General features: G+C 43.0%; 1 protein-coding gene across 1 annotated transcript in view; it reads left to right on the forward strand.

The window, feature by feature from the left end:
• The window catches only part of MAP7D2 (MAP7 domain containing 2), an 89,830-nt gene that overhangs the window by 56,538 nt on the left and 8,516 nt on the right, over positions 1-24,776 (forward strand). Inside the window, exons 7-12 of the mRNA XM_052663633.1 lie at positions 2,186-2,316; positions 3,875-3,984; positions 17,583-17,860; positions 18,432-18,564; positions 21,663-21,885; positions 22,639-22,743. Of these exons, the coding sequence (XP_052519593.1) occupies positions 2,186-2,316; positions 3,875-3,984; positions 17,583-17,860; positions 18,432-18,564; positions 21,663-21,885; positions 22,639-22,743 (980 nt within the window). The remainder of the gene's footprint in view (positions 1-2,185; positions 2,317-3,874; positions 3,985-17,582; positions 17,861-18,431; positions 18,565-21,662; positions 21,886-22,638; positions 22,744-24,776) is intronic.

Raw genomic sequence — 24,776 nt, forward strand, 5'->3', positions numbered from 1 at the left:
TCTTACCACTTTGGGTAAGTTAATTAACCTCTCTAAGCCTCTGTTTCCTCATCTATAAAGTGGAGTTACTGTAAATTGGCATGAAGGTTAAATGAAATAGCACAGTGCTGGGCATAGTAAGCACAAATATCTAGAGCCTCACTAATCAGGCTCCACCAGATCTGCACACCAAAGTCCAGGAAACACTGGGCCACATCATCAAAGCCTTTCCTTGACCAAAGCAGATCAAACTGTCATGGCATGGTGAATGGGGACTAGCGTTCTCTGTTTGCAAATAACACCATGCTCACATTAGGCATGTTGGGTCTCCATCTCAGTTCCCAAGATATAGTGTATTCAGTGAGATAACATATAAATGACATATTGTCCTCTACCTTGTTCTGTCTGTTTACAGGTAGTTGTGCAGAAATAGCACAGCAGAGAATATATAAAATGGCCAATAAGCACATGACAGGATGCTCAACATTCTTAGTCATTAGAGAAATGCAAATCAAAATCATAATACCATTTCATACTTACTAGGATGACTAAAATTCAAAGAAAAAAGATAATACAGATGACTCTTGAACAATTTGGCAGTTGAGGGTACCAGCTGCCTCAGTCAAAAATCTGCATATAACTTTATAATCAGCCTTCTGTCTTGGTTCCCCATACAGACTCAAACAACCACAGATAGTACTGTAGTATTTACTATTGAATAAAATCTGAGTGTAAGTGGACCCATGTGCTTCAAACCTGTATTATTCAAGAGTCAGCTGTAATATGTATTGGTGAGGATGAGGAGAAATTACAGCCTTCATACATTGTTGGTGAGAATGTAAAATGTTGCAGACGCTCTGCAGAAAAACAGTCTGGCATGTTTTTCAAAATGTTAGAGTTACCACATGAACCAGCAATTCTACTCTTTGATGTAGAGTCAAGGAAATTGAAACATACACAAAGTATACAAGTCTTAGCATTATTCATATTAGCTGCAAAGTGGAAACAACTCAGATGTCCAACAACAGATGAATATATTGAAAAGATGTTTTTCTTTATAAAGTAGAATATTATTCAGCTGTGAAAAAGAATGGATTACTGACACATGCTACATGATGAACCTTGAAAACATTATGCTCAGTGAAAGAAGCCAGGCAGAAAATGCCACAAGTGATATGATTCTATTTATATGAAATGTCTGGAATAGACAAATCCAGAGTGACAGCTAACAAGTGGTTGCTAGAGAGGAAGGGGAGTGGGTGCTTAATGGACACAGAGTTTCTTTTGCAGATATTGAGGATATTCTGGAATTAGACCATAGTTATGGTTGCACAACCTTCTGAATATACTAAAAGCCACTAAATTGTATACCTTTAAAGGGGTGACTTTCTGATATATGAATTATGTCTCAAACAAATAAACAAAAAATTCCTGGGAAGTAGGAAGTATCCCCATTTTGAGAACAAAGAATGCATCAGGAGGACCACCCCTAGGATCGATGATTCTCTAGGAGGTCTCAGAGCTATGATTTATTGCAGCAAATAGCTACAGAGAAAAGCAATGAGTTAGGACACATGTGAAGTGTTGCCAACCACAGAAGCTCATTAGACACTCAGTGCCCAGAGTTTTTATTGGCGGCTGGTCACATGGGCACCTTCTGCCAGGTCCATGCTCATATTCCAGACTCAGAAGAAAAGCACGTGTTCAGCATAAATCATAATGTTGGTACAAACAGCTTAGGCACAGTGACCTACTCATCAGTTAATGGTGAGAACCCTGCTGAAATCCAAGTTTCCAGTTGCTTACAAGGGTCAAGCTTATAAACGGGCCCTTCCAAGGACAGCAGTCAGGTCTGCTATGTTAACTCTCTCTTGTACAAGGGAATTTAGAGAGATTAAGTAACCTACCCAAGGTGAACCAGCTATTAGGTGATGGTGCTAGGTCCACCTGGCTCCAAAGCCCAGATTTTGAATTCCTGAAATGACCTAGACTCTTGAGCATGGGAGTCTTTTAAGATAACATCTATTCTGCATATACTAGAGAAAGTACAGCAGTGTTCTGAGAATGTGGATTCCTCGTCTCATGTTTTAACTGAAATGTGGTGTTCTTCCCAACTCTCTGCTCTCCTTCAACTTCTCCATCTGTTCTCCCTGTGTCTCTGGCTTTTATACTGTAACTCTAGTATCCCATGCCTGTCCCCATGTAGCTCCTGCTGGCTCCCTTAAATCTTCCTACAAGTCTTCTCCCACTCGAAATGTCGAGAGGAAGAAGATCGCATCTACATCTGGTGGAGGAGATGCTGGGAAAGGCGCCCCTGCCGGAGTGGAGGCCTCTCCAGTAGGTTTCTACCCATTCACCCCTCGGGACTGGGTTATCTGACACTGTGATTATTCTCTGCACTTGACCTGGGGTCTGTTTCCGTCAGTCTTCAGGGACTGCTCAAGGAAAAGATTTGGTTTTAAATGGCACCCAACCTTTGAAAATCCTGTAACTTTTTTGCACCCTCCTAAATCTTACTGCCTTGAAATAGATTTTCAAAGCCCTCAGAAGGAGGTTGGGGGTCAGAAAGAATGTTCTGAGTGCCCTTTCTCTGCTTCTTTAAGAATGTCTGCTTCTGGGCCAGTCTTGCTTCTACAGGCAACTAGAACTGAGGTTCTGGGTCAGTCTTCATCCACAGCAGTGGCCTTTGAAATTTTTTGTTGTCTTGCTAACACCATCAGTAAGGCAGATGTTGAGCAGTATCCCCAATTGTGTCTGTTTGTTTAGAAATTTTATATGCTGTATTACTTTCATTAGTTACCACTTGCTGTGTAACAAATCACCCCAAACCTTAGCAGCTTAAAGCAAATGTGTATTACCTCACTGGTTCTTTGGGTCAGAAATTGAGGACATCATAGCTAAGTGGATGTGGTTCAGGGTCTCTCATGAGGATGTGGTCAGGACTGCAGGCAGCCAGGACTGCAGTTGTCAGAAAACTTGGCAGGGGTTTTCCAGGATGGCTTGTTCATGTGGCCCTTGGCAGGAGGCCCCCGTTCCTTACTGCATGGACTTCTCTGTAGAGCTGCTTGAGAGTCCAAACAACATGGCAGCTGGCTTCCTCCAGAGTAAAAGATCAAAGAGAGAGAGAGAGACCAACTCATGCTTGAGGAGAAGTGAACTAAGCTCCACCTGTTAAAAGGAGGAGCATCATATGACATGTGGACTTATTTTAAATACCACATTACCATTGGGCATTTATTTTGTAATACCATATTTATTTATTTTTTAATCCAGTATGATCCTGAGGTTCTCACAGGAGAAGTGAATGTTTCAGATGCTAGGGTTTTACTGTTGGATGGATTACTGTGGAAGGGGGCTAATGAATGTGGGCCCCATGAGAATTTGTTGCAAAAAGTTACAATATGGAGACAAGAGAACCACTGTCATGGAGCATCTGCTCTGGGCCAGGCCCGGGGCCAGTGTGGGGCAGGCCATGGAGATGCTGAGGGATGGAGGGGTTACAGTTCCTGTTAAACCAGGTACACTGTCAAGGTCTCCAGCTCACTGTCTTGTACCCATCTATAGCTATTTTATAGTGATTGTGTATCTTTGTAGTCATTCCAGATTCTGTATATCCAGGACCATAATCTGGTTTCCTTGTTAGCTTTTTGTAAGATAAAAAGGAAAAGGAGGTCTTTATGTTTTAAGACTGAAATTTTTTTCCCTGACTGAATGACCTAAATGGGACAATCCCCTGGTGCTTTTCAACAAAGATTCCCATAGTGGGAAGCAGTATAGCTTTGTTTGGCTCCTTCTAAAAAAAAGCTGTGCATCACTTCCATCTGGGGTATTTTTAAAAATCATGGAAGTCATGGTAGTGATGGGCCACGGCTGTCCTATTCTGTGTCTCCTACAGACAGAGAAGATGAAGAGGGGGCCAAGAACAACTGCTTCTGTTCCCAGCGTGGGCCTCATGTCTCCTCTGAGAAGCATTTCTAAGAGGTCGTCTTCTCCTGTGACATCCAAGTAAGCCTCTTTTTCTTTCGCCACAGTCACACGTTTAAAGCAGTTTTGGGAGAGGCTCTGTGTGGGGTGGTAAGTGCCTCCAGCTCCCCCACAAGGCGTGGCCAGCACTCTGAGGTGTGCTGTATGTTTCTGGATAAACAGTAGGGTCTTGAGGGCTTTGTTGCCTGATGATATTGGACCCTGATTTATGGAGATGATCCACTTGGCCTGTGCTCTTTCGTTGCATCAGTCCCCTTCTACTTTTCTGGCCTTCTCCTCCAGCTGCATCTGGAGTGAAGGGATTGCATTGTACTTGAGCTCTGAAGCCCATGTGCTCCATGCTTGTTCTCACGCCCTCTCATCTTATCTGTCTCTTTAACAGAGAGGCAATAATAACTTCTCAGTCACCATCAGCCGTGTGTTTTTTTAATAATGAAGCCATTATATTCTTTTGTTAAGAATTGAGTGAACTCACCAATGAAAACCTGTGTGACTGAAAAACAAATGTACACTGTGTGACCACTGACTTAAGTCTTTTAAATATTTTACTGACAAGAATAACTCAATAAATAACTCAATCCAGCAGTAGAATGGAAACATCTTCAAAAGTACTGAGGAACAAAGAGAAATATGATTTTAATTTGGGAAAAAGAAGCTGTATATATAGAGAGAATCACATAATGCTTCTATAGTACAACAGTTTGGTTCAGAGAACATAGGAAGAAACACAGATTTTTAGTGAGCACTTGGGAATTAAAAAAAATATTTCAAAGTGATGTCAGCTCTTATTTCTAATTTGTTGCTTTCCAAGACTGTTCCACTAATATTGTTTTGCTCAGAGATTGCTGTAGTTTTGATAAATTGCTAATACTGGTTATTGATGTATCTGCCTTCCATAGAGAAAATCTTTCCATAGCATTTTACTGAATTCATAGTGTTTTTTTTTCCTGAAGTCCAATGCATTCCTTCTGTGCCTGTATTGCCTGTCTTTGGTTTGGTATTGGTTTTTTGCAAACTCTAAATCCATTAGGTGTGCTTTGAGGTCTCTGTCTTATTTCTGAGCCTTCTATTTACATATCACTGCTCTTGTATCAGTTTGGGACACTGACATTAACAGAGAGAAAAACCTGTTCTTACTGGGGTTTTTCCATATTCCACCCTATCTTTGCTGGATGTTGACTCTTTGTCCCTGCATGGATAGTAGCTGGCAAGTTTCATTATCATCATTGTACATTTCACAGAGGTGAACTGGGCGGGGGCAGTGGGGAGTAGAGGGCATTCCCTCTATAGAGATACGAATTCAATTTTTGGAAGCAGGCTTGTAGTGGGCTCTGTGCTATTTCTTTGAAGTTGAAAATCTTGAAGGCTGTGTTTCCGGAATACTTTATATTTTAAAGGACATAACACTTGAATTTTGTAAAAGCTTTCTTTGACCAAACAGACTCAAATACAATCCCAGACTTTTTATAATGTAATTCAATTTAGAGAAATACTTGAAATTTCTACTCTGTCCAGTATTGGGCACCTAGTAGATGCTTTCTAAGTATTCGTGGAATGAATGAGGGCAGGCCACTGTGCTAGGTACTCTGGAGAATCCCAAAGCAAATGAAAGTAGTCTCCACTTGGCCAGGCCCCCGGCAACGGAGGAGGTAGATGTGGACCCAAATAAGGACAGTTCTAGGCCTGCTCCAAAGAGAGAGCTGCTCACCTTGAACTACTTGTCCCTCAGAACTCAAGCTCAGCTGGCATCCTCTCCAGAACAAGCCAGAGTAGAATTTGTCCCCTTCGCTGTGCTCACAGAACATACCTGTGTCAGTCCTTCCTTCATCAAACACCCATAGAGCACCTACTCTCTGTCCAGTGCTCTTAGTCCTCGTGGAGCTTCCCGGACAGTAAACAGCAAATGTAATATCAGTTCAGTTCAGTTCAGTCGCTCAGTCGTGTCTGACTCTTTGCGACCCCGTGAATCACAGCATGCTAGGCCTCCCTATCCATCACCAACTCCCAGAGTTCACTCAGACTCATGTCCATCAAATCAGTGATGCCATCCAGCCATCTCATACTCTGTCGTCCCCTTCTCCTCCTGCCCTCAATCCCTCCCAGCATCAGAGTCTTTTCCAATGAGTCAACTCTTCGCATGAGGTGGCCAAAGTACTGGAGTTTCAGCTTTAGCATCATTCCTTCCAAAGAACACCCAGGGCTGATCTTTAGAATGGACTGGTTGGATCTCCTTGCAGTCCAAGGGACTCTCAAGAGTCTTCTCCAACACCACAGTTCAAAAGCATCAATTCTTCGGCGCTCAGCTTTCTTCACAGTCCAACTCTCACATTCATACATGACCACTATTTCCCATCTATTTCCCATGAAGTGGTGGGACCAGATGCTATGATCTTCGTTTTCTGAATGTTGATGCCATGATCTTCGTTTTCTGAATGTTGAGCTTTAAGCCAACTTTGTCACTCTCCCCTTTCACTTTCATCAAGAGGCTATTTTTAGCTCCTCTTCACTTTCTGCCATAAGGGTGGTGTCATCTGCATATCTGAGGTTATTGATATTTCTCCTGGCAATCTTGATTTCAGCTTGTGCTTCTTCCAGCCCAGCGTTTCTCATGATGTACTCTGCATAGAAGTTAAATAAGCAGGGTGACAATATACAGCCTTGACGTACTCCTTTTCCTATTTGGAACCAGTCTGTTGTTCCATGTCCAGTTCTAACTGTTGCTTCCTGACCTGCATATAGGTTTCTCAAGAGGCAGGTCAGGTGGTCTGGTATTCCCATCTCTTTCAGCATTTTCCACAGTTTATTGTGATCCACACAGTCAAAGGCTTTGGCATAGTCAATAAAGCAGAAATAGATGTTTTTCTGGAACTCTCTTGCTTTTTCCATGATCCAGTGGATGTTGGCAATTTGATCTCTGGTTCCTCTGCCTTTTCTAAAACCAGCTTAAACATCTGGAAGTTCACGGTTCATGTATTGCTGAAGCCTGGCTTGGAGAATTTTGAGCATTACTTTACTAGCATGTGAGATGAGTGCAATTGTGCGGTAGTTTGAGCATTCTTTGGCATTGCCTTTCTTTGGGATTGGAATGAAAACTGACCTTTTCCAGTCCTGTGGCCACTGCTGAGTTTTCCAAATTTGCTGGCATATTGAGGGCAGCACTTTCACAGCATCATCTTTCAGCGTTTGAAATAGCTCAACTGGAATTCCATCACCTCCACTAGCTTTGTTCATAGTGATGCTTTCTAAGGCCCACTTGACTTCACATTCCAGGATGTCTGGCTCTAGATGAGTGATCACACCATCGTGATTATCTGGGTCGTGAAGATCTATTTTGTACAGTTCTTCTGTGTATTCTTGCCACCTCTTCTTAATATCTTCTGCTTCTGTTAGGTCCATACCATTTCTGTCCTTTCTTGAGCCCATCTTTGCATGAAATGTTCCCTTGGTATCTCTAATTTTCTTGAAGAGATCTCTAGTCTTTCCCATTCTATTCTTTTCCTCTATTTCTTTGCATTGATTGCTGAGGAAGGCTTTCTTATCTCTTCTTGCTCTTCTTTGAAACTCTGCATTCAGATGCTCGTATCTTTCCTTTTCTCCTTTGCTTTTCACTTCTCTTCTTTTTACAGCTATTTGTAAGGCCTCCTCAGACAGCCATTTTGCTTTTTTGCATTTATTTTCCATGGGGATGGTCTTGATCCCTGTCTCCTGTACAATGTCACGAACGTCCATCCATAGTTCATCAGGCACTCTCTATCTACCAGATCTAGGCCCTTAAATCTATTTCTCACTTCCACTGTATAATCATAGGGAATTTGATTTAGGTCATACCTGAATGGTCTAGTGATTTTCCCTACTTTCTTCAATTTAAGTCTGAATTTGGCAATAAGGAGTTCATGATCTGAGCCGCAGTCAGCTCCCAGTCTTGTTTTTGTTGACTGTATAGAGCTTCTCCATCTTTGGCTGCAAAGAATATAATCAATCTGATTTTGGTGTTGACCATCTGGTGATGTCCATGTGTCGAGTCTTCTCTTGTGTTGTTGGAAGAGGGTGTTTGCTATGACCCGAGCATTTTCTTGGCAAAACTCTATTAGTCTTTGCCCTGCTTCATTCTGTATTCCAACGCCAAATTTGCCTGTTACTCCAGGTGTTTCTTGACTTCCTACTTTTGCATTAGAGTCCCCTATAATGAAAAGGACATCTTTTGGGGGTGTTAGTTCTAGACAATGTAATATCAGGTGGTGATAAATTCTGTGAAGAAAAATGAGCCTTGGTCAGATGGCAGAGAATGGCAGAGGGGAGTAGCTAGATCAGGAGGTCAGGAAAGACTGCTCCAAGGAGGTGACATTGGAGCAGAGCACCCTGCATGAGGTGAGGGAGCAGGATGAACTGATATGTGCCTCATTGCACTTTATTTCCTGCTTGGCTGCTGAGAAGGCAGGGGCTGACTCAGTTTATTTTTGCACAATCTGGGCTCAGTATGACTCTGTGGATGCTTAGCTGGTGGTGAGGGGAGGTGGATCTGGAGGGCAGAGAGTGGTCTGAGTAGGTATGGGCAGTGCTGGGGCCAGAGCTACCCAAGGACTCAGGCCTTTTGGATCCTCATTCCTTCTGGAACATTCATCAGTTTATTCTCTCACTGAGCAGTTTCTTAAACATTCTGTTTTCTGGGCTGCGTGCTTCACTTGGGGAATTTTTAAAGGATGAGGGATACTGGTTTCTGTACCATGCTGCACAAGATTCCTACCACTTTCAACAAATTGATAGACTAGCTTTAATTTCCAGAGCCCTATACATGCCATCTCTTGCATAGGCAGGAAAAAGAGCACACACTACCGCAGCTGGACTTCCTGTGCACAAGGTGCCCTGGCAATAAAGGTTGCTCAGGCACCTCCAAATCAGAACTACCAAGTCAAGGCATCTAAGGAATAGCAAACATTTCTTGATTTTAAAATGTTCAGCAAGAAAGTTGTTTCTACTGGGGATGAAAAGTAGTGAGTGAACTACAGTGGGTATGGGCTAGGTCTGAGACATGTGGAAAGCCAAGTAGACTGCAAGTAAATTCTGAAAATCTAACCAAACTACAGCAGTGAAAAAGAGTGGATTTCAGCTGCCCACAAGCAGTGGGTGGATTTCAGGTATGCAGTGTTGAGCAGAAGAAGGAAGTTGTAGAAGAATGTCAGCAATGATTCCATGTATCCTGAGTTCCCAGATGTTCACAACTGGTGTGTTTTTAGGAATATAAGTGTGGTAAAATGATTTTTAGAAAAACTAAGAAAATGGCAAACATGAAATGCAGAGTGATGATGACCTTTGAGGAGGAAGTGGGGTTGGGGTCAGGAAGGGACATGTGGCAGATCCTGGCCTATTATGGCTTCCTCTTGCACAAGTTGGTGTGTGTGTGAACATTTGTTATATCATTCTTCATACGTTTTTTTATTTTATAAATAATCTTTCATATACTCTATACTGAAGAAAGATGAAAAAGAAACACTTGATTTTTTAAAATGGTATCACACAAAATAAACCCCAACCACATGGCCATTTTCAGCTTTCCCTTGTGTAGACCAAGCATGTGATCTTTAAAGCACACTGGAAGTGACATGGCTTTGAATGGCATGGGATGGGGGCTAGTCAATACTATGAACACTCATCCAGAAATGCAGATGGGACTTGTAATGAATGGCTCTGACAGTGCATTGTTCTCCTCCCAGATCTGTTCTTGTTGTTGTTCAGTTGCTAAGTTGTTTCCGACTCCTTGCAACCCCGTGGACCACAGCATGCCAGGCTCCGCTGCCCTTCACTGTCTCCCGGAGTTTGCTCAAACTCTTGTCCATTGAATCGGTGATGCCATCGAACCATCTCATCCTCTGTTGCCCCCTTCTTCTCCTGCCCTCCATCTTTCCCAGCATCAGGATCTTTTCCAATGAGTCGGCTCTTCGCAGCAGATGGCCAAAATATTGGAGCATCGGCTTCAGCATCAGTCCTTCCAATGAATATTCAGGGTTGATTTCCTTTAGGATTGACTGGTTGGATCTTCTTGCTATCCAAGGGACTCTTAAGCACCACAATTTGAAAACATCAGTTCTTCAGCACTCAACCTTCTTTATGGTCCAACTCTCACATCCATTCATGACTACTGGGAAAACCATAGCTTTGACTATACAGATCTTTAGACAAAGTGATGTCTCTGCTTTTTAATACGCTGTCTAGGTTTGTCATAGCTTTCCTTCCAAGGAGCAAATGTCTCTTAATTTCATGGCTGCAGTCACTGTGATTTTGGAGCCCAAGAAAATAAAGTCTGTCACTGTTTCCACTTTTTCCCCCATCTATTTGCCATGAAGTGATGGGACTGGATGCCATGATCTTAGTTTTCTTAACGTTGAGTTTTAAGCCAACTTTTTCACTCTCCTCTTTCACTCTCATCAAGAGACTCTTTTGTTCCTCTTCACTTTCTGCCATTAGAGTGGTATCATCTGCATATCTGATGTTGTTGATATTTCTCCGAGCAGTCTTAATTCCACCTTTGGATTCATCCCAGATCTGAACAGTTAAATCACTGTAGGGTGGCTGTGCATATTAATAGCATTGCTGTTTTAAGTGTTCAAGTTTATTTTCATTGTTGATTGGTGTTGTTGGGTACTTGTACGGTTTTAGAAAACTAGCTTCAGCAACACTCTTAAAGATGTGGGTGGAGCATAGATTGCCTCTTATAAGCTAGAGAAAGGAAACTGAGTGTGATCAAGTGGGTTTACCCAGTCTGTCTTGCCTCTGCCTCTGCTTGTTGGTGCTGTTTGTACTCCTAGTTCTTCTGTGTGAAATATTCTCTAATGGTTTCAGATTCTTAGAAATGTATTCCAAATTGGTTTGGTCATTATAATGGGAAACGTATCCATTATCCCTTGCTGCTGTGACAAACTCTCTAAAACCTAGTGGCATAAAACAACAATTTGTTATTAATTCTCACAGCTCTGTGACTTGGACTTACTGGGAGGGTCTTAGTTAGGGTCTTTTATGTGGTTGTTCTGTGGATTAACATGGGCTCACTGGAAAGTTCTCACCCTGGGGGTCTTCTGTGCAGTTATAGTTCACTGTCAACTGGTGCTACAGTTACAACCTAAGGTCCAAGATGGCCTATTAAGGATTTTGGCCCATAAACCCCGGTTAAGGCCTGTGCCTCGAATTGGCACAACATTCCTTCTCTGCTGTGTTTTCTTAGTCAAGGCAGTGGAAACACCTCAGATTCAATGGAATGGAAAAATAAACTTGGAAAGATCATGTGAGGTGGAAGAAGATATTATTGGGGCCATCTTTGGAAAATTTAATCTGCCAAAGATAATGACTTTCAGAGATAGCTTGCCTGAGATCAATTTTGTATCAGGAACCTAAGTTAATTTCATGTTATCATGCATTAGAAACAAAACTTGAGAGTCCATATGAGGGAAGGAATTAAGGCAAGTTGTCTGATGGCCCAAAATAAGCACCTCCCACTTAGAATCACAGGCTCCTGGAGCCAACTTGTCTGTGCCTTTCATGGTTGAGGGCCTTTAATTAGTCACTGCCAAGCACCATTCACATAGGCTTCTTTGGTAGATGTGTGGCAGCATTGCCCTGCCCAAATGAGTATCTACAGTGAACCATGGTTTAACTATTGTGTGTGTTACCACCGTCCTTCTCAGATAGACTTACATTCTTTCCTGAAATTTTTCTTGAAAGAGATAATTGAAAATGTTAAGTTATACCCCCTCCTCACAGCCATAATTATATACTCACCCAGTCCTAGTCCTGTATTTGTCAGTCTTAGTAGAGAATAATTTGAGTTTAGACCAATTTTAAAAACCTTTTTATTTTGAAATCACTTCAATCCTATAGAAGAATTGCAAGAATAGAATAAAGAACTCCTGTGTACCTTTCATCCTGTTAGCATATGGCTGCACAGATTTCATCATTCCCATCCCCTACTCACTCTCATGCAGTCTCCATAGATAGACATTTTCTGAGAACCATTTGAGAGTCATTTGCAGGCATCCTGACCCTTTATCCCTAAGAATGAAGATATTCTCTTGTGTGACCACAATATAGTTGTGAAAAGTCAGGAAAGTTAACATTTGACATGATGTTGTTAATTTCCAGACTGTAATCTTTGCCTGCTGTCCCAGTGACATCCTCTGCAACGTCTTTTTCCTGGTCCAGAATCCAACCCAGGGTCCCACATTGCATTTAGTTGTCTTGCCACCTCAGTCTCCTTAACTTGCAATAGTTCTTCAGCCTTTCTTAATGACTCTGACATTTGTAAAGAGCACAGACCAGTGGGTTTTTTTTTTTTTTTTTTAGGACTGGCCTTCATTTTGAGTTGGTTTGCTGTTTCCTCATGGTTAGACTCAGATTATATGGGGGGCAGGAGTCCCATGAAAGGGATATTGGTTCCTTCTCAGTGCATGTGTCAGGAGGCTATGATGTCAGGAGGCTATGTTTCATTACTGGTGATGATAGCTGTGATCACTGAGTTGAGGTGGTATACACAGGTTTCTCTGGTATAAAATCGCTCATTTTCCCTCTGGAAAGTAGTAAAATGTGATTGACAAATAGACTTGTCAGAATGTTGATCAAGTTGTGCTGTTGAGGCAACAGACCCCTCCCATCCTGTGGGTGGGCTGTGTTTACTTGGCCTGGAGTCAAGTGGCTTCGGAGAAAAATAGAACTAGATTCTAAGATGTGGAGAAAAAAAAGCCCTTTGGGTTTATGCTTTGCAGTAAACTCAGGTTCAGAAGCGTGACAACCCTCTCCTGAGAGTCTTCTTGCTGCTCTGCTTACAGAGGTGTTTGTTTATATTTCCTACCAGTCACAGAACCTCAAAAGGTTATATAATCCTGCCTTGTGCATCAGAGAGGCCTATCTCTGTTAACCCAACAAAATTTGTGAATTTCTTTTGTTAAGTTTTTAATCACTGGAGATATTGAGCTTTTAAAAATTGAAGTGGAAAAGCTATTTTAAAAAGCAAGATGAAAAATCTAGTGCTTTGGCTCTCTCATCTCTTTACACCTCTTGGGAAAGGTCATTTAAGCATTTAGGATTGGGGTTTTCTTATCTAAAATATGGTTAATAGTAATTTCCTATGTACCTTACTGGGTTATTGTGGTAATCAAATAGACCCTTATCAAATAGATGAGAAGGCACTTTAGAATGAAACTATGAAAGCACAGTGAGTTCCCTGATTAATTTGTGTTTAACTTCTTTCATCAGCCAAGATATCTATTTCTAGGAAACTGGGGAAACAAGAGCTTTGCTACACTTAGTTTGGCTTGCAGTAAGTGGTGTGAGCAGGGGGCCAGAGAGCCTCGGGGCCTGGCAGACCAGCATCACCTGGTGTAAGATGCCCATGTTCAGCAACTCTTGCAGGGCTGGCAGGGTACCATGTCCATGTAGGAAGTAGTGAGGCAAGATGAGCAGGAAACTCTACAGATTTGGAAATAAAATAGGGAACTTCTAAGATTGCGTTCTGTAGTTTGGTCATTTGGTATTTTTTAAAAAGGCAATGACTTACTTGCTCTTTCTCTTATTTGAAGGTCATGTTTGTATGTGTACACAAGTACGTGTGTGTGTGTGTGTGTGTGTGTGTGTGTGTTCTAAGTTGTACTATATTTTTTTATCGGGCAAGGACTGGGGTAGGGGAATGTAACTAGATTCCTTAATATATTAAGTTTTATCCCAAATAATTCACCCTTACTTCTCAGGTAGCAATTATTTTTAGATGTGTGCTCATGGACAATTGGCCCACTTTTATTTATAATAAAACCTTAGAGTCTGTGGTGTGAACAGAACGTACATGTGACTGTTCTCTTAAAGCAAGCTGAAGCAAGGCTGCTCAGAGCCGAGTAGGTCTGAGGCTGTCAGAACCTCTCCTACCCAGGCAAGGCCAGCCTTTCCCCTTGATATAATAGTCCTGCCCTGCATGTTCCTCTTACAGGCTCTGAGCACACTGACTGAGGGGAGGGCATGACTTCATTGGGCTCCATTCCCTTCTGAGCACGAGCCATTTAGACCAGGCCATGGGGTCATGTTGGGATCCAGATTCTGCTACTAAGGTGGGACTATAGAATGAATTGGGCCTGTAGCCATTTCAAGCCTGTTACCTACTCCTCCCTGAGTCCAGCCCTGGAGACCCTCCTGGTGGAAGTGGGGTCTGCAGAAGAGCTCCTCACATGTCTGCACATGTGCAACAGGTACTTGCACCAGGACCCCAGGGAGCCCACGTCTCAGGTACCCCTGACGGAAGTGCAGGTGTGTGCTTGCTGCAAGCAGGTCCCTTAGACAATTATAATGGACTGGATGGTGGGCGCCCAGTACCTTTGCTCTGTCTCATCCAGCAGAGAGGTCATGCTTCACTCCTGGGGGAGGAGGATGAGGGCCAGGAAAAAGAGCAGATGGCTTTTTGCCAGTCCTTTCAGTAGCAGAAATTCCTAATTGATGAGTCAAGTTAGGAATGCTTATGGGAGGACATGTTTCTGTCTGCGTCATCTGCCATAAAACAGCAGCCTTCCTATGGCCGGCCTCTCCAAATCCCACATCCAGGAGTAATTCTTTATACTGTTGACTGCCCCTGCAGTGGTTGCACCAGAGCTGCACAGAGCATGCACTTGACATTCCAGGGAGTAAGTGGCCTGTTTTGATCTTCTCAGCATATAGGACCAGCTCCCTCAACCCCTCCTGGTGGTTATAGGATCATTGCATCCCTAGATGACAGTATGGAAGGAGGACATTGTTGAGCACATCTCCTGCCATACAGTTATACAGGCTGTTTGAGTCTAAACATAGGTTTTTGCAGCTAATTGGAAAATGATGCTTAATGGAACATTGTCATCATGAGGTAGCAGGACCTGTGGTTTCCCTCATTATGCTTCCTCCTGCTTTTGGTTTGTTCTCATCTGTAAGGATAACTCAGATTTTATTTTATCATATATTAACACCAATATCTGACAGCTATTGTGTGCTTACTCTGTGCCCCTTCTAAAATGAACATCTGGGGATCATGGTGACCCCAAACTCCAGCTTAGCCACACTGCGAACAGGGAATAGGGCCAAGTTGAAAGAAGTGGAGTCAGGAAGTCGAAGGTTCAGACCAGAGTTCAATGGCTTGTTTAACCTCTCTAAGCCCAGCTTCCTCCTCCTTAAAGTGACCGTAATAATAGTACCTGTGTCATAACTGGTTATTGAGAACTAAAAGACACACATATATACACATACATACACAAATACACTTAGCTCGGGGGCTGGTGTGCAGACAGCACTCAGGAAGCATGAACAGAGTTTTGGAAAGTGCTACAGGAAGCTGAGTTCCACATTATTGGAGGGGTGGTCCAGGTACAACTCTGTCTGAACACTGGAGGCACTAAGAATTCCCTCTCCAGCCATGGCCCTTTAGGAAGCCCATTGGTGGGCCTTGGAGGCGTGGGAATTAGGACACCACCCCTCCAACCAGAGCAGCACCACTTTCATCTGCTTTATACACATAGAAGGTATGTGGGGGGTGCTGTATGTATGTCTTACCTCAGTGGTTCTCGGCTGGGGGTGATCTTACTCCTGAGGGGATATTTGATGATGTCTGCAGACATTTTTGATTGTCACAACCTCTGGAGGGGGAGTGGTGGAGATTGCTGCTGCCGTCTAGTGAGTTGAGGCCAGGGATGCTGCTAATCAGTGCTCAAAATAGCCCCCCAGAAAGAAAGATCTAGCCCAAATGTCATGGCAGGGTTGAGAAACCCTGGTACATATGCATATGTATATGGAGGGGGCAAGAGGATTCCTTACCTGGCTTTTAATTGGTTGGTGTCTAGGAACAGAATTAGAAAATCAGGGGTATCTAGAGCATGTGGAAAGAAATGCCTGGTTGTCAAGAGATGCCCTGGGAATAGTGGGGCCTGAGTCAGCTGAGCCCCAGGACTGAGGCAGGACAGTCTGCAGAGGGGAAGCACCATCCACACGTGGACAAGGTGTCAGGGGGTTCTGGGCGGCTCCACACCTAACAGGATGGTGGCGCAGGGGAAGTTGGTATGGCTAATATGAAGTGATCCTTTCTGGACTTACACTGGTCCAGCTAGGGAGCGGACTGCCAGAGAGGGCTGTACAGTTTACCATGGAAATGGGATCTGGATGGATTCCATATCTGTAAAATGGTTGATGCTGAAACATCTGAATTTTAAAAATCCAGGTCACTTTTCAGTCACATTCTTTGGGTCACTGTGTGACCCTCAGCCTGGCACAGACTGAGAAAAAGTGTTCTCTTCAACAGCCAGAGTTTGCCTTTTACCATGACAGCATCAGTTGAAAACTGGCCTGCATCTTTTCCAGTCCACAAACCACTTGAGGATTATTTTCCAGCTCAAGACCAAGTTTAATATTGATCCGATCTTGTTTTTTCCTTTCCCCCAGTATCTGATTAGGTAACTCTTTAGGTCTCTGGTGAGAAATTGGCCTTTAATATTATGTTGACTTGCCATTTTTATAGGCCACAGTGGTTGAATATTAGCAGTTTCATATTGTTCAACCTGCTACAGGATTGAGAGTGACAATTTGTAATTTGTCAGCCGAGTACTTTATGTTCTTCCTAAAAGTACTCTATACAAATGTCACCCCAGTATGTGTGAACTTCTGGGTATACTCAGCAACTGAATCTAGGCTGTTACTCATGTCATCAGCAACCAGAGCTCACCAGGAGCCAGACTCAGCTAGGACACATGTAATGGACCTTCTTCCACCAGAGGCAAGGCAAGGTCCTGTATGTTAACAAAACTGTATTTCCCTGGGTGGACATGGGCTTGTTCTCACATTTTGCATCTTCCCAGTAACTGGAGAGAGTCTTTTAAACCTTGAGAACCTTGAAAAAGACACCCCCTCTCCCCACCTCTTCACTGACTTTGTTCCTCAGAACTTGAAAAGGAACTAGATGTCAGTTATACCTCAGCAAAGATGATTTTTTTTTTCCTGTATGATTCCACTTATGTTAAGTACATGGAATAGTCAAATCCTTGGAGACAGAAAGTGTAAAGTGGTTTCCCAGGGGCTGGAGAGAGGTGAGAATGTGGAGTTAGTGTTTAAAAAGTACAGCATTCTGGAGGTGAACAGTGGTGGGATGGTTGCACTAAAGTGTGAATGGACTTAATGCCACTGAACTGTACACTTTTTTTTGGTACACTTTAAAGTGGTTAAGATGGTACAGTTCATGTTGTGTGTATTTTGCCATAATTAGAAAAAAATAGGACTGGGCTTGTTCATTGCCATATGCTGAAGCCAGATCCAACCTTGGTGTTCATCTAAAAAAAGGAGGTGGGGAAATGCCTAACACTTTACTCTCATGTTGTCATCAAACTTAAGTGAAATCAGGACATGATGTCATCAGCTGAGCTTCCTAAAACTTTGTCCCTTCCGTAGGAGATGTCTTATAAGTACCATACATTCCTGTTAGGGTGATAGTACTTCAGGGACTGCTGAGTGTGTGCTCCTCCTTACATTTGTCCCTCTTGAAGGATGAAATTGTTCAGCTTTTTGGAACCAGATGTCTTCAGAACAGAGAGTTCTGTGGTCAGGCCCAGTAATCATCTTATGGCGTGGTTTTGGTTTTCCAGGGCAACTTCAAAAGCATATCCGCAGTCTCCAAAGAACACAAAGCCGCCATACCCAGGATCTCCAGTGAAGTACCGCCTCCCCAGCTTTTCTGGCCAGGAGACACCCAAGAAGAAAGCAGACAAAGAGAAGAGCAACAAGGAGAAGGAAGGCACCCTGACTCAGCAGGCAGCCAGCTCACCCAAGGAGGAGGCCCCAGAGAAGCACGTGGCAGACAGGCAGGCCACCGAGAAGCATGAGAAGCACGAGGCCACGGCAGGGAAGGCCAAGGGTGGCAGAGGTAGGCCCTTCTTGCCCAACTGGTTCTGCCACTGAGTCCATCCCCACAGGAGCCTCGGGTTTGGGGGAAATACGGGGATTTTCCCCAGAGACGACTCCATGCCCTGGTGCTGCTTTCTCAGCTGGCACGTTGCCCAGTCCTTCCCCTTGCTCTCCTGAGTGTCTCCTGGCAGAGGAGACTGAGGGACTGGCACTACTTCTGGCTGTGGAAGCCCCAGGGGGTGCTGAGCTATGTTCGGTCAGGGTATGCCCTTCCCACAGAGAGGGGCTTCCTGTAGTCCTCTAAGCTTCTGTGACAGCCATGGTGAGTTCACCCAGACAGGTGCAGTGGTGGAGGCTGCCATGAGGCTTGCTGGTGACCCATCTCTCCTCCTTGCCTTTCCACTGCCCTCCACAGTGGAATGCATCCAGGGTCCCAGCCAGCCCATGGCAGCCTCTGCTCGGTGGCTGATTGTGCTGGTCCTGGCAGCATTTCCTGTCACCCACTGGGTTGGCTTTTTCAATTCCAAGTGGCAGCTGCCATGTGAGTGCAGTCATGATTTCATGTCCCTTGATCTTTTCCTCCAACGCAGCCTCAGGGAAGCCCACAGCGGGCACCACTGATGCAGGAGAGGCCACAAAGATCCTGTCTGAAAAGAGACGACAGGCCCGGCTGCAGAAGGAACAGGAGGAGCAGGAACGTCTGGAGAAGGAAAAACAAGACAAGTATGGGTGGTGCTCAGACCTTTTCAGACCGCTGTAAATGCCCAGCTCCTGAATCTCAATGTTACAGACAGCCCCTGTTCTCAGCCTGGACTCTAGCACCAGCCAGGCCTTGCAGAACTATCAGTAGAGTTTGAGTTTTGTTTATAGAATGAGATTCTCCTTGAAAAGACTGGAGATGCCAAGATGTAAACATCTTGATTCTGCTTCCTAAATCGTGTCCCCCTGCCACCCCCAGTTATCCTAACTCGCATCCCCAGGTAAGAGAGAGGAGGGTTGAGCAGACACCCGTTGATGGGGCAGAAGCCACCCTCATAGTCCATGAGACACAAGGTTACAGGGACTCCATCCTGGAGCAGGACAGAAGATGTCATGGCAGTGGTCCCTAAACTTTGGAGGGTATCACAGTCTGTTAAGGGTTGTGGTAAAAATCCACAGGCTAGGCTGTGTCTTGCCTCAGTATTTCACCAGAGTTTGAGAACCACTGCATTTATCCCCGGAGCACTTGGTCAAAATACAGACAGTTCTATCTTTTCTAGTCTTAGTATTCAGAGAGAAATGCATGTTGAAGGGCAAGGTAGATTTATCATTAAGTTGATATAGGAAGCTTTTAGGATAATCACAGCCTGTAGTCCATTACCATTGAGAGAATTAACATAACAGGAAGCCCACCATGCTGTATGTAGTACTTCACGACTGGCGCTGAGTTTAGACTGATAAAATACTCTTGATCTGTAAGTGACCTTGACAAGTCTTTCATGGTCTCATTATGCTTTTGCTGATTTATTTTTTTTTAAAGGGTGGTAGGGGAAGATCTCACTGGTCCCTTCTTCAAATTCTGGACTTTTCTGATGATTTTCCCACATCAAACCTTTTGGGCAACAGCAGCAGGTCTTTTTGTTGAGTGGTGTGCTTGGGCTGGGTTGCGTGGACCACAGGGTATGTGAAGGGAGGTCCCAGGAGAGGAAGCTGAGTTGCAGGACCTCCAGTGATAGGCCGGGGGCTGTGCCGGCCCTGAGCAGCTGAGTTACATGCCTGTAGCTTGTTCTGGGGCAGGTGCAGCCATCTGCCTTCCAGCCAGCACTCTGCTGCATTTCCTTATACAGAAGACCCTCCCCAGTGACTGGAGATAAGGGATGCATCCACTGAATGGTGACTGCAATGCAGAGCTTTCTGATACTTGCTGCCTGGTGAGGAAGTGGGATGGGGTTGGCATGGTTGACAGGAACAAGGATGGAAGAGGGTGTCAGAACTACATGTGGGTCTGGTGAACTCTGGAGGAAACCTAGTGATGCTGGCAAGAGTGGCGGGGTGGCGCTGCCTGTGGCAGAGGGGTGCTGGAGGAATGACCACAGCCATGTTCTCTCTGGGTCGTTAAACAAGGAGAGAAAGAATGTTTATTCTTGCAGAGGATTTTGAGATTCTTGGTTTCACACAGGAGAAGCTGGTTCTTCTCTACTTTGGGGGAAGCAGAGTATGGTTGAATGGAGGGAATGTTAGGGGCTCATGGGCCTCTGGGGAGGAATTTGTGTTCTGAGTGATGAGGAGGATTATGGAGACCTAGGGGCTAAGAGAATGTGTTACTTACTCATGGGTATGCATCCAGCACCTTGGAAGTCCTCATGGTAAAATGGAAGAAACAGGGACTTTCAGATCCAGAGGGTGAAGAGAAAGATGAAGTAGCTTGTGTGTTAATTTATATACAACATATCCTTTGTGTATTAACTTCTCTGAGACAGTCACAACTGGCTCTTTAGAAGAGAGAGAACTGAAATAGTGCTCTGATTAACCTTAGGAGAGATTTTGTTATGGATACATCTGGTTTTTATAATCCTGTGTTGGGCATCCTAGTCTTTCATTGCGGAATCTAAGAACTGGTGAGTTTCTTTCTGAGTAGGCCCCATAATGCTCTTCTCCAAAGTTCTCCAGAATATTTGTTAATAATTTCAGTTGTTCCAGCTTTTAGACACTGCAGCTTTTGCGATTTCTAAAGCCAACTATTAGGATGCAAGATGTTCTTTTTAAGTCTTGTTCTTTTACAGTAACATACCAACAGCCCAGTAAGTCAGTGCTACATGCTTCCAAAGAGAGGTTTTTTCCTAAAAAACATACAGATTTATAGAAATTATCTTTATTTGGAAGCAGGTATCACTGGTAAGTTGCTATTCCCATTGTTTTGAATGGGTATCATAAATGTTGAGTGGTTTTTCCAAGGAAGGGTAACACAGCAGGTGGTACAGTCAGAATGCAGTCTTGGCCTTGCCCATGTGGCACATTGCCAGTCAGTAATTGACTGCAAAATGAGTATAGTTACCTACAATTTTTCATAGATGAGGAAAATGACATGTGAGCAGGAAGAACGTTAGAAATGTAAAAATAAGCACTTAAGACTGTACAGAATTTTCCCTCGCTGCTTAGATCTCTTTATTGTTACATCACCAACCATTCATCTGTGGGTTAAAAATGTCTAAATGCCATTTAATTTTCATTTAGCAAAGAATAAAAGCTAAAACATTTTTTTAAGAATGACAAAATAAATGGAAAATAGATGCTTTAATTTCTGTATTAAATGTCAGGTTTCTGTTGAGCATTTCCTTCCATTTGCTACTTCAGAAGTCACATACTAATTAGAATCAAAGTGAACTTTTTGAGCTCCTAGTCACTGTTCTTAAATTGCTGTCTGGCACAGATGTAGCCATTGAGACATTTCTAGTTTTTTTTCTAGCTTAAGTTGGTTTTAAATATTTATTCTCAGTTTTTAAATAATTGTCATTGAACAAGAATGATGGGGCTGTGATCATTTGTAAATTGACTAGGGAACATTTGTCTCTGCATTACAGTCTTTCACAAATCAATATATTAGTACTCTCAATATCACAGAATTTGAAGTCAACCCTGGTTAATATTTCTTGGTAACTGTATGGACTGGAGTGGCTTTCTGGGAAGGATGAGTCATTTTCTTAAGTGGATGCTAATTCACATGCATGTGTCTATGACTGTGTCACACATACATTATGTTCTACTGTTAGCACAGAGTTCTTGGTGGTTTGTCTTTTGGGCATGTCATCACTGTCTTGTAACAATAGTTCTGTTCTCAAAAGACTGGAGAGAGAGGAATTGAAAAGAAAGGCAGAGGAAGAAAGACTTCGCCTAGAGGAAGCCCGTAAACAGGAAGAGGAAAAGAAGCAGCAAGAGGAGGAAGAGAAAAGGAAGGCGGCAGAGGAGGCAAAGCAGAAGGCTAAGGAGGCACTGCTGTTGAAAGAAGAGCAAGAAAAGGAAAAACAAGAAAAAGAAAAGCAGGAAAAAGCCATGATTGTAAAGCAGGTACTGTGCAAGTCTTTATATAGACTTCCTTAAGGGCCTTAGTATTAGGTAAAATTAGTTAAATTTGAATGACTTACAATGTTTCCTTGAAGCATTTTCTTTAACTGAACTAGTTAATATATTTGAGTTACTTTGGGCAACACAAGTGAAGTGGTAATGTTTGTTATATGTCAGTTTTGATTCTCCCAAAGGCAGAACCTGGATAAGAATTTGAGTGTCAGCAGTTTATTTGGGAGATGATCCTAGGAAGCTGGTAGGGGAGTGAGAAGAAAGCCAATGTAAGCACACTGATGAGTGGGTTACTGTGGGCATATGGAACTTGTTCCTTGTGGAACTCTAGGAGACTATGGAATATGCCTTAGAATTACCCCTTGGAGGGATGAGGAAACTAGGTTATTTATCTTCTAACTCCTGCCCCTTGTGGTTGAAAGTAACTTTGAGGAATTAACTTCCTGAAACTCCTAGCCACATGCATACTTCATGGTCAGAGACTACCCTCAGACACAAAAAGACATTGACCTTGTATGCAAAGTGTCTGCAGGTAATTTGCATGATAGACTGAGGTCCTATGAGTGAGACCCAACCATGTCTGCTGTGTCATAGGGCAGGCTGTAAAAATCCACATTGAATATTGGTGCAGCACCCACTTTGGGTAGATGATGAGATGGAGGAACAAGCGCAAATCCCAGAGAATTAACTAGTGTTTTCTTAAGCTTAGTAATGCCTATACCTTGGTTTCTATGTTTCTACCAGAAGGAAGCAGCAGAAGCAAAGGCCCAGGAGGCAGCTAAACAAATGCGTCTGAAAAGAGAACAGATCATGCTACAGATGGAGCAGGAGCGACTGGAGAGGAAGAAGGTGAGGGCTAAGGGATTAAGCGTACTTAGGATGAGGCAGGGACAGGAAGGGAGTCTAGTTATGTTCTGCAGTCGTTGAGTACAATGCTCTTAGAATTGTTATTTAGGTTGAATTCATTGATCATACTATTCAAATCTTCTGTATCTTTATGAGTTTTCTGTCATCTTGTTCTTTTATTTACTGAGAAATGGGTATTGAAAGTGTCATCTGTGATTATGGATTTGTGCATTACCCCTTCCAGTTCTATACATTTTTGTTTTCATATATTTTGAAGCTCTACTGTTAGGTGAATTTATATTTCAAGTTATTAAGTTTTCCTGTTGAATTGACCCTTATATCATTATGAAATATTCCTTCTTTATCTCTAGTAATACTTTTTGTCTTAAATTCTACTTTGTCAGTCTTTTTATGATTAGCACCTGCATGATGAATTTTTTTTACTTTAAACCTAAGTGTGTTCTTATAAATGTTTCCCTTATAAACAGCATTGGAGAAGGCAATGACAACCAACTACGGTATTCTTGCCTGGAAAATTCCATGGATGGAAGAGCCTGGTGGGCTACAGTCCTTGGGGTCGCAGAGTTGAACATGACTGGGCACGCACACCTATAAACAGCATAGAGTCAGGATTTGTTATTTAAACCAAGTTTGACAGTTTCTGTTTTTTGATTGGTATGTTTAGACTATTTACATTTAATGTAATTATGGGTGAAGTTGGGTTTAAGGTGGTGTCCAGTTTGTGGCCTCCTCTTCTGCTCTTCAGCTAGGGTCTCTGTTGGGTGGTCCTCTTGAATGACAGGTAGTGATTTGTTGAATTCTAGCTAATCTAAAGAGAGGAAGGAGAAAGATGGGATATAAATAATTGACTCTAGATACTTACTAGTTCACTTCTTAAGCATTGGACCTTGTTCATATGGCAGAGGTATATATCTGTAAAACCAATGGAGGCACTTTCTATACACATTATCCTCTGCTAAGATTTCTCTTTTATGAGTTCTCTGAGAAATGTGAAATTGCATACAGACTGAGATACTTGTATCTATTTTTGGTCTTGTAGTCCTCTTTGTTGTTGTTGTTCAGTCACTCAGTCGCGTCTCACTCTTTGCAACCTCGTGGACTGCAGCATACCAGGCTTCCCTGTCCTTTACCGTCTCCCAGAGCTTGAGCAAACTCATCCATTGAGTTGGTGATGCCATCTAACCATCTCATCCTCTGTCATGCCCTTCTATTCCTGCTTTCAGTCTTTCCTAGCATCAGGGTCTTTTCTAATGAGTCGGCTCTTCTCACCAGGTGGCCAAGATACTGGAGCTTCAGCATCAGTCCTTCCAATGGATATTCAGGACTGATTTCCTTTAGGATTGACTGGTTGGATCTCCGTGTAGTTCAAGGGACTCTCAAGAGTCTTCTCCAACACCACAGTTCAAAAGCATCAATTCTTTGGCACTCAGCCTTGTTTATATGGTCCAACTCTCACATCCATACATGACTACTGGAAAAACCATAGCTTTGCGTATATGGACCTTTAAACAAAGTTATGTCTCTGCTTTTTAATACACTGTCTAGGTTTGTCATAGTTTTCCTTCCAAGGAGCAAGTATCTCTTAATTTCATGGCTGCAGTCACTGTCCACAGTGATTTTGGTGCCCAAGAAAATAAAGTCTATCACTGTTTCCATTGTTTCCCATCTATTTGCCATGAAGTGGTGAGACCTGATGCCATGATCTTAGTTTTTTGAATGTTGAGTTTTCAGCCAGCTTTTTCACTCTCCTCTTTCACTTTCATCAAGAGGCTCTTCAGTTCCTCTTCACTTTCTGCCATAATGGTGTTATCATCTGCATATCTGAGGTTATTGACATTTCTGCCAGCAATCTTGATTCCAGCTTGTGCTTTATCCAGCCCAGCATTTCTCATAATGTACTCTGCATATAAGTTAAATAAGCAGGGTGACAATATACAGCCTTGACATACTCCGTTCCCAATTTTGAACCAGCCAGTTTTGTTCCATGTCCGGTTCTGACTGTTGCTTCTTAACCT

Source organism: Budorcas taxicolor, chromosome X (genome assembly GCF_023091745.1).
Source record: "Budorcas taxicolor isolate Tak-1 chromosome X, Takin1.1, whole genome shotgun sequence".
Taxonomy (NCBI): domain Eukaryota; kingdom Metazoa; phylum Chordata; class Mammalia; order Artiodactyla; family Bovidae; genus Budorcas; species Budorcas taxicolor.